Source organism: Hibiscus syriacus, unplaced genomic scaffold, assembly GCF_006381635.1.
Source record: "Hibiscus syriacus cultivar Baekdansim isolate YM2019G1 unplaced genomic scaffold, ASM638163v2 tig00110819_pilon, whole genome shotgun sequence".
In the NCBI taxonomy this organism is placed as follows: Eukaryota; Viridiplantae; Streptophyta; class Magnoliopsida; order Malvales; family Malvaceae; genus Hibiscus; species Hibiscus syriacus.
This window is the reverse complement of record NW_024062875.1, coordinates 1257286-1267058: the sequence shown is the minus strand read 5'-3', so window position 1 is coordinate 1267058 and position 9773 is coordinate 1257286. Positions and strand designations below refer to the sequence as shown.

The following is a 9773-nucleotide window of genomic DNA, read 5'->3' as shown; positions in this document are numbered from 1 at the left end:
GATTAGAACTTTTAAAAGATTTTTAAGACAACATGCGCATCTTGAACACTCACTAATTAATGGATCTTAAGTTTTTAAATAATAATATAGGCGCGTAGACTAATGGATCTTCAATTACACAAAGAGAAAATCCAAAAGATCTATTTATTTTCTTCACGCTAAATATTTAATATAATTGATTGCGTATTTATTTTAAAATTTTAATTACATACATGGTTGTCCATAAATTTAATTAGCATATAAGTTCATATAAATTTAAAAGTATCAGTACGTGATAAATTATAAAACTTCCTTAGGAACCGGAGCCATTTAAATTTATAGTTTTGGGCAAATGACAGAATAATGTAATGTTGGACGTGTAGTTTAAATATCACATGCAGAGAGAGCATTCACGAAATAACGTAGAAGAAAACGTTACTTGGGGAACATCTTAAATTAAATCTTTTGTTTATCTTAAAAATTGGAAGAACGCTTGGAATTCAATTGTATACAAAAGCAATGCCAATCAGACGAGCATCACCAAAAAAGGGGCATCTGCTCGTCTTTCAAACTGTTCTACGTAAATATCTCTAAATCTTTAAAAAAAAATTGTCTCTTCCTACACAATTGGTGTCCAAAACAATTGATCATTCACCCAAGCTTAAGCTTTGTCATTGACGCATTTTCACCAAACCACTGGAAACGTAGTTTTTCTCCTTTGATCCGATCTGAGGAAAGAGTCTCGAGGGGCTTATCAACAAAAAGGCCACTGAAAAAATGTAGATGCTTTTTAGCCTCGAGAAAGCACAGCAATGGAGGCGGTTTCTGTTTCCTCCAAATGCATGATAACCTCAGTGACTGGCGTGGTAATCAAGAATTGTCACGGGTAGGCTGTGGCCAGCTCTGCCTCCCTCTGTTTAATCATTTAGACCAACATAGACAAAAGACATTCCCAAAACTTGCACAGCATTGGGCCAACTAGCGCCATTCTCGACATCGGCCACACCTCCAGCTGCTTTCCAAGGATGAAGACTCATCCCAAAGAGAACATTGGGTGTGCGTCAAAAACCCACATACATCACAATAAAGTTCAGGTGCAGGTTCATTCTGTAGACACACATGACAATGCAGTGCAGTAACATCGGGGTTCATTGGGTCCACTTGATTATCGGAATCCTTCAATCCATCCCCGGTCCCATCATCGGATGCTAGCAGCTCAGTGAAAGAGAAGTATGTTTGCGGTTCAAACTCCATGTCCTCGTAGTTCAGATTTTCATAATCTAATAGAAGCTCACCTTCAAAGCCCCCATTACTGGAAACATCCCATTGCGCAAAAGGAATAGACGACTCCCCCTTGGGCCCCGCAAAATCATTAGGTTCAGGGTATGTCGACAACTCAACATGTTCAAGACCATCCCCAGAAAGACCATCTGCCTCCTCTTCCCGCTTTATTTGCCTTCTAACAAGTAACTTCTGCGGTCCACTGGCAGAAGCAGTATTCAACTCAACATCCACTTCTGAAATGTTCTCTGTTATTTGCTCAACTTTGGAAAGGGATAAAACTCGAGGATCATTAGCATATACTAGCTCATCCTCTGTAGAAATTATTGGAGTGACGGGGCTGAACTCTTTAGTGTCGGAATTAGTTCCAAGATCAGAATTGAATGCTATACTTCCTTGTCCCTGTTTCTGCAGCTTTCCAAACCGTTTCTTGCGCTTTTGCTCTCTAAGTTCAAGGTCCATGAAAGGACACTCGGGTCCTTTTATCCTTCTACACTTGCAACATTTGAACCCAACCACATCAAAAACCTTTGACTCGTCAAGTTCAACAGCTTCAGCATGGTACCACTCTGGGGAAAAAAGAAGCATAGGCATTCATCATAACTTAAAATCAAAAGAATATTTAAAAAGGAAAGAACAGCATCAAAGATCAGTAGCATACTTCCGCATGTTTCACACCGAATATACATCAGATCTGAGTTATAGGGTTGCTGACACAGCACACAAGTAGGGTTCAAAAAGCGGTTATCTGAAACATCCTTTGTGAGAATGTGTTCCTGCCTGAATTCAATTCCAGATTCACTTTCACTGTTCTTTTTCCTCCATATGACACCCCAATTACACAACTTATTTCGCTTCACTCCTGAGCCATTATTTAAAAGAGATTGCTTTGTATCATACCCTTTTTCCTGAATTCTAACCAGGTTCTCCTTGCTTCTGATGGAGGCCAGTGGTTTCATGGATTGAGTAGAACTTTTAACCTGCATGCCTTTTGTGGCTGCAGGTGCACTGCAACAATCTCGTCCTTGCAAGGACAACAGAGTGGTAGGAGACTTGGTATTGATTTCATTTTGAGCAAGAACTTTGGCATGGTAACACCCCTTACAGATGCTGAAGCACTCAACTTTCCCATTCATGTGCATTGAGCTCAAAGTACAGTCCTCATGACAATAACCTGATAAAAATGGGAAAAATTTTAAATTATTTAGATATTCAAACCCAAACCTATCTCTGCAACAACAAAAAATAAAGTAATCCACATAAAAAGCCAAAATGCATCCATTCCTGGTGGCTTGGGTGATTTTGTTGCAAAAATGTGGACATGATACCTAAATGCATGTATCCCGCATTTTTTTTCATGTTTCAAATGAAAAATAACTCCCCACAGAAAATAAATGAGTTTGGATAGCTATTCATGTTTATCACTTTAGGTCCCATCACACAAACACTTAATGAATAGATAATTACTAATGATCTGCAATCAATATCTTTCCCCTTAATCCAAATTTTGGAAGGAACAAATTCAATTTTGCTAGAACCATAAGATCAAGTTTCCCCAGCTCAAAACTGCTCAAATCAACCAATTGTTAGTAAAGTTACAAGAAATCTTATGACAGTTTCAGATTTCAAATATTATTCTAATATTTATTTCATATTCATTATTTATGCAATTATTGAAATTTTGACTAAAGCTGATCAAAATTAAACAAGATCACTTCTAGTGCGCCTTTACAGGAATTCTCCATCCAACAGGATTCTCACTTGCAGGGAAAATGTAAATCTAAATCACGAAATGATGGATGAACAGCTCCACAAACATGAAGTACAAACTTCCTCTCATGAGCATGGAAAATGAAGAAGAATGGAAATATCAAAAGTCAACTACACATAACAGACAAATGAAGACTTATAAGTAATAAGAAGCCCTACCCTAGCTTGACATTTCTCCTAGATTACATATAACAGAATGGCTTATCTTTTTCAATTTATAAGTTAATTGCAAAAACAATAAGCAAAACAACTGGATTATACATTAGACAGGCAGCCTATTGAGCTACATGTAACTATCTCATATACAGATGATATTAGGAGCCCAGAGGCAAAATTGGAAAATATTCACTATAAAAGATAATTTAGAATGAGAAGTCTAGAAAGTGGTTAGCATACCTAGGCAAGTGCCACATTTTACCGCGTTCCTGATGATTGCATAAAAGAATAAGCTTAGAGCAAATAAGTGGAGAAAACAGGAATTACAATATCAACAAAAATAATATTTGATAACTGTATGACTACCTCAAGAAAACATTCATTTGACATGAAGCACAGGAACACTTCTCTAACTTATCTCTTTTAGATATCAGATAAGCAAATATATTCCTCCGGGAAGCTTTCAACTGCCTTTGTTGTAACTCAGATAACTCAGTGAAAGGCTTCTTAACCGATGGAAGAACAGCAACACTCATTCTTTCTTCATATTCTTTGATCAAATATAAAGGGATGTGTGTCAAATGAAACCAATATTTCTCCTTTTTGTTTTCAGTTTGCTCAATGTCAATTATGTTCTTCATGACACGTGAAGGAAGATGCTTTTGATTTCCAAAAGCAACTCCATATTGGATCTTGCTTCCTAAAGTTTTCTTATCACATATAAGAGCATTTCTAAAAGCTGATGCTTCAGTCTCAGAACCTTTTCCATCTGAGATGTTATGATCAGGACGAACAAGATCATTCCATCTCACATGAAGGTCTAGGTATCTAACCTGAACCAAAGTCAAAATGAATTTTTATTAAAATTCCTGGTAATCCAGGACACTATTGGAAAAAGGGTTACAGGAATGGTCAATTCAAACACAGTTTAATGGCGAACCTGAAGTGCAAGCTGCGCCGTGTTCATACTCCTTTCTACTGCAGCTCTCCAAATTAATTGTCTGCTTCTTTTAGGAATCTCAAAATCATCAACATAATTAATACCAGAAATCTTTCTCACCCCACCTAATCATTCACAAAACCATGATTCTATTTAATTTTTTTGTTTTCACCAATTTTACTACTATATAGAAAGCAAATTAGACTTCTAAAAAAATTATTTCATGGACACCAAAGATACCTTGCCGGGCAGCTTTTCTAACCATTGAGGCAGGCAAAATTGCTTTCTGGAATACATGAGTTGATAACCTCCCTCCACGCCACCAGTCAAAACTTTTATCATCAGAGTCATCAGCTGTAACTTCAGATGCAACAGACTGTTTCCTACGCCGTCGTCCACCTGGTCCCTGCTTCTGTGACAATCCCACAGCAGATGATGAAGTGCTTTGAATTACACAAGGATCTACTAACCAATCATCCATTAGCTTGACCCAGTCCGCAGAAAGAGCAGTAACTGAAATGTTCTCTTCAAGCTGAAAATGAAAACCAAAGGTACATTAACCAAAATAGAGGGGGAAATAGCATAATAAAATGCATATCTACAATGTCAGAAACCAAAAACCACATCAACCAAGAGCAATTGATTATATAGCACATGGCATCCATCTAATTTCACGCTACAAGTACACAAGGGTACAAGCGTTTTTACCAAAATACATACATTTTAACAAGAAAATATGAACATTTTAACAACTAAAACATGAAATGAGAAACAGGCAAGGAAGAGAAGGCAAAATAATAGCACTGATGTGAACAAGAATGAAGACAGACTAGGCTAGGGGTGAAAGAAAGACATCAGCAAAGAAGAAATGAATGACGGAATTGGAAAAAATATCATAGGCCTAATAATCTGTTACACCAAAGTCTGAATTAGTAAGTTCAGACTATAATTTAGTTAAACAATATGATAAAACTGACAATCCACAGAGGAAAAGAAACAAACTCAAACCTTCCCCATCAGTTACATTCTCAATTAATCCAAAATTTTAAAGCATATAGTGATCAGAAACAAAAATTAGGTAAAGATAAGATGTTCAAGGTTTACAGCATGTCAGGAAACCTTGACCAGAAAATAAGATGGAATATCAAGATAGGTGCTTTTATCAGATAAGTATGAAGGAAATTAATGAATATATTTTGTAATACTCACATCAAGCAAGAGAACTTTCATTGCTCTACAGGTTGAAACTTCTTCTAGTTTCCTACGCCATTGTTTTCTATAATCTGGGTTTAAGAAAGAGCTGGCAACAAGACCACGCAAAGTCTCCTCCATGTATAAAATATATGTTGCAATACTGGGAAGACTACCCCCTCCATTCATTAAAGAAGGAAGGCCACTGAGGACCTTATTGGTACTTTTGGTGGCAGTGGAGACTGCAGAATTTAACATGCATCCTCTTCTGCTTGAAGATGGGATCTTGCAAGAGTCACACCAGCCACACCTTTCTCGTGGAATATCCAACAACTTCTTTTCAGCACTTGGCCAGAAAAAGCGCGAGGCTGCTAATGAGAAAGCTTTTACTTGCAGCAACATGCTACTAGCAGTTGCAACCTTTCTGGCACTACCTGATTTATTTACCTCAGATACCTGACTTTCCTCTGATGAAAAAACAGCCAGCTTGGCAGCCGCAGTAGCAGCAAAATGCCCATGGTTATAGTGATTTACATAAGCCTGAGGTTTAAAAGAAATCCCCATGTATATATAATCAACTGCAAAATTTCTTGCATCCCTTCCAAAACCTATTTGCTTGCCCACTTTGCTCTGGCTCTGGCAAAACATATTTGCTTGAAAATAGATACCATTTGCAGCTCCACCATAACTGTTACTGCTGCTTCCTGAGGCACATGATGTATGATCTATGACACTTGATCTGTCAACTAAACTTTGATGGGTTACATCAGAGGCAGTTTGCTGGCTAACTGAAGCAGCAGATACAGCAGACTCGATATAAATATGCTCAGACAGATTTTTATTCATTGGAGGATGATCCTTCCCTCCCATTGTCTCATCATTGCTCAGGGAGCCAGGAAGGTCAGTTAGGTTCATTGCAAGCATAGAAGTATCTGGACGCAAAACTCCCACATTGCTTCCACTGAAGCTACTTGCATTTTCAACATCAACTGAACCCAAAAACTTATGGCTATCCTTCACAACAGGAAGTGGTAATCCAGTAGAAAATTCTGCGTCTTCCTTCATCTTTGCTACCTTGCCACCAATTTCAAGTGGAGAGACAATATTTTCCAGGACATTCCAATAGTGTATAATTGCTTTGCATATATCAAGGTATAATGTTTTATGTTCAATGGATGAAGAAAGAACCTGGAGAACTTTGGGAATGTCATTCAGAGTGTAGTATCTCACATACGATTCCGTGTCAAGGGAAGCCTTGAGCCTGCAATTATCGAATTGCAAATTGTAAACAAAAATTTAGAACAGATTGGAAAGGTAATACGGAGAAAAAGAATGAGGCATCAATTTCATGCATAACAGAAACTTAGCACACTGAGCAACTTAAAAGTCGAAAGCAGTAGAAAAACAGATAACAATTTGACATAGTAAAACCACCTTCGAATGATGAGACATTTAAATGCTAGAACAAGAAGATAGTCAGAGGGCAAATTTCAAGTCATTGACAAGAATGCCTTTCGGGCAGATACCACTCAAAAGAGAGGTTGAACTGACAAACAGGAATTGTTACTAGCGTAGAATAAGAAACAGGTTTAAAAGCTTACACTAACAAGTGATTACAAGTACCCAAGAAGATCTGCCCATATAAATCAACACCAAAAAGTTCTGCTCCTCTAAGTGAGGTGTTTACTGCAATTGCTGGTCCCATTTTATCAATTACACATTCTGGACAATACCAGGGCCCGTCAGGTATATGCATTTTCATGACACCTATACATCTTGAATGATATGCAGATGGACACCCATCACAACAAAGCAATGTCCCATCCATGCCACAAAGACGACACTCGTCACTATTTCCATCTACATCAGTATCAACACCAGCAGTCCCTCCAGTATTTCTCAAACCCAATGGGGTCCTAGAAAATGACTTGACCTCGTGACTTTCTGAGGTTATTCCCATTACCTCCCTTCCTTTGCACGAGGAAATTTTAGAATATATAGGATGAACCCTTGTAGGTCCTTTTTCAAGAGGATCAATTACAACTGCATCAGGATCTACTCCCACTTCAGTTGCTTCTCGCATATCAATTTCAGCTCTCAACTCTGCATAGTCTAATACATCATCACAAAGAATTTGTAGAATCATCAGCTTTCTGCTCACAGGCAAGGAATAGTACTCTCTCTCAGTGACATCTTCATAAAATCCTTTCCACTCAGGTCCTCCTGCATATCCCATTATCACAAAATACTGGACCAAATAAGCAGGCCAAGTCAGCGTATCGAGCAAGCTCCAATCGAGACACCTGCAGATAAAGAATGCAACAATTATAATTATATAAGTTTCTATTGATGAATGAATGTAAGAACGTTACTTTCTTTTCTTTTCTGTTCCTTTTTGGTGCTTGGTGATGCCCTGAAAGTTGAACCCAAATATATTTTATGTTATATTATGTTCCTAAGAGAGATGGCAAGATGCCACTAGGTTGCTTTCAAAATGGGAGGAAAAGTGCAAGAATCGTAACATGTGAAGCATCTGGCACTTCTAGTCACCCATAAAGCACACATTTTTTCCAAGAGAGATCAAAACTACTCTCATTTGCTTTCCTAATTGGTGGAAAAAGTGCACCAATTGTATCATTATAAGGATTGCACCACCCCAGAATTTATATGAACTCCTGACTTTCTTTAATTCTTTAGGGCCTAGGGACTACCTTGTACTTTTAGCGAGAATGACAGTACAGTAGATTGGGTGGAAACCAAATTTGTTGTTAAACATCCCAATCACAACCCATCAAATCATTAATTGATGATGTGTGAAAATAGAACATACCTCAAACATTTTGATGCAAGCTCTGAGCCTTCTGAAGAGATTGTTTCAAGATGACAACTCAATGATCGCATCAAAGCAACATGAACAGCATCCAGTAAAGGGTTTGGCTTGGAGCAATTTAGTGACCCCACAAAGTCATCCAATCCGAACGGATTCAAAAACAAGTTGATGCTGAAGGACCTAAGAAAACCATACACAGAAAACAGATGTGAAACGCACTCCTCCGGCACACCAATTGTTCCCGAAGAAGGAGGTAATATAGGGGGTGGAATAAGAGGAATCTCTGACTCCAAAGACAATTCCCTATCATGTGCATAATCGCAGGAATCACTTGAAGAATCCGCATCATCTTTGTCTTGCTCTCCTTCATTCTCAACCATCATCCCATCACTCAGCTTACTGACAGCCGAGGTTTCCAGGGCATCAACCTCGTTTTTCAAAACCTCCAATTTCTTCCTTTCCTCCTCCAACTCTCTCTTCTTTACAATCCTGCTTAACACTAACTCATCTAACCTAATTTTTCTTCTACGCAAATCATCATCAAAATAAGATTCTTCCAAAATCAACTCTCGAAGTTCCCCACTTTCCAGATCTTCAAAATCACCGTCTTCATAGTCTACTCTATACAATCCAGTGTCATACGAAACAATCTTCCCTAAAAAGGAACTTCCCCCAAATTCTTTCAACGCATATCGACCTACAAAGGCCATGGATCTTGTCTCCAGTACCTTCTTTTTAGTTTTGGAATTATTGAATTTCGCATCAGCAACGGCACTTTCATTTTCTTCCTCCGGCCTCGGACGCTTCCTTGGCCTACCTCTAGGCCTTTTTACCATAACCTCCATTGATCGACCGACCCGGTAACAGATTGAAACGAACCCTGGATTTAGTAAAAACTAGTTTCCAATCAGCCTCCTAGGGTTTCCAAATAAAACCTTCTTTTTCGTGTGAATAAGTGATTGGGCGTCCTCCCCCCCCCCTTTTTTTGAGTGCTCTAGGACTCGTAGAGATCCTTTAAAACAAGTTACAAGTACATATTAAATAAATCAATTTTCTAAATAGATGAAAATTAAAATTTGTAGTAAGAAAATAGGAGTCAATCTTTAACGAAAAGAAATTACTGAGGAAGAATTATGCAGCAATACCTGGTTAGGGTTTGCTAACCGCCATTGATATCGTCTTCTGAGATTTTAGAGATTATAGAGAGCGATAGGCAGCCGGTGTATCCCAATAGGAGTGAACAACGGCCTCTTTTATCGCGCGTGAGAAAGTGAGAGTGGCGGACTCGGTTATTTGAGTTGACGATTTGAACAACTCGTCCGAGTTGGACCGTGAAAAAAGTAAATGATTTTTCGTACCCGGTTTTAGATGGGGTGATATACTATGACATCCTCCTCACGATACGATTTAAAAGGAGGGTTGTGATGGAACATGTATAAAAGTTCCATGTTTTTCTAAAAATTAAAAAATAATGTTTTTATTTATTTAAAAAATTTATTATTTTAACTTAAAATAAATGTTATACAATTTCTATTATATACTTGTATGCAAATATTGAAAAAATATATAAGAAAACTTATTTTATAATCTATCATTTATTTTTAAAACTCTAGTCATTTAAATTTA

At 37.8% G+C, this 9773-nt stretch overlaps 1 protein-coding gene across 3 annotated transcripts; it reads right to left on the bottom strand.

The window, feature by feature from the left end:
* Positions 1-577: 577 nt before the first annotated feature.
* Positions 578-9480, bottom strand: LOC120142257 (DDT domain-containing protein PTM-like). 3 transcript variants are annotated; one of them, XM_039157006.1, is made up of 10 exons: positions 9293-9475; positions 8148-9159; positions 6919-7620; positions 5336-6578; positions 4367-4658; positions 4127-4251; positions 3553-4019; positions 3427-3455; positions 1922-2434; positions 578-1829 (listed from the first exon to the last, which is right to left on the bottom strand). In XM_039157006.1, the coding sequence occupies exons 2-10, from the start codon at positions 8990-8992 to the stop codon at positions 958-960; spliced, it is 5088 nt and encodes a 1695-aa protein (XP_039012937.1). In that variant the 5' UTR covers positions 8993-9159; positions 9293-9475; the 3' UTR covers positions 578-957. The 3 variants fall into 3 exon arrangements, with proteins under 3 accessions (XP_039012937.1, XP_039012939.1, XP_039012938.1); XM_039157008.1 differs by lacking the exons at positions 6919-7620; positions 8148-9159 and having other exon boundaries at positions 9293-9472; XM_039157007.1 differs by lacking the exons at positions 578-1829; positions 1922-2434; positions 3427-3455 and having other exon boundaries at positions 3549-4019; positions 9293-9480.
* Positions 9481-9773: the final 293 nt, after the last annotated feature.

Excerpts from the sequence above, each read along its gene's own strand:
- LOC120142257 (XM_039157006.1), bottom strand. The coding sequence starts at position 8,992 with ATGGAGGTTATGGTAAAAAGGCCTAGAGGTAGGCCAAGGAAGCGTCCG. Across the intron at positions 7,621-8,147 it reads CTTGCATCAAAATGTTTGAG|GTGTCTCGATTGGAGCTTGC; the intron begins GTATGTTCTATT and ends CTTTATCTGCAG. Across the intron at positions 4,659-5,335 it reads TGAAAGTTCTCTTGCTTGAT|CTTGAAGAGAACATTTCAGT; the intron begins GTGAGTATTACA and ends TTTCATTTTCAG.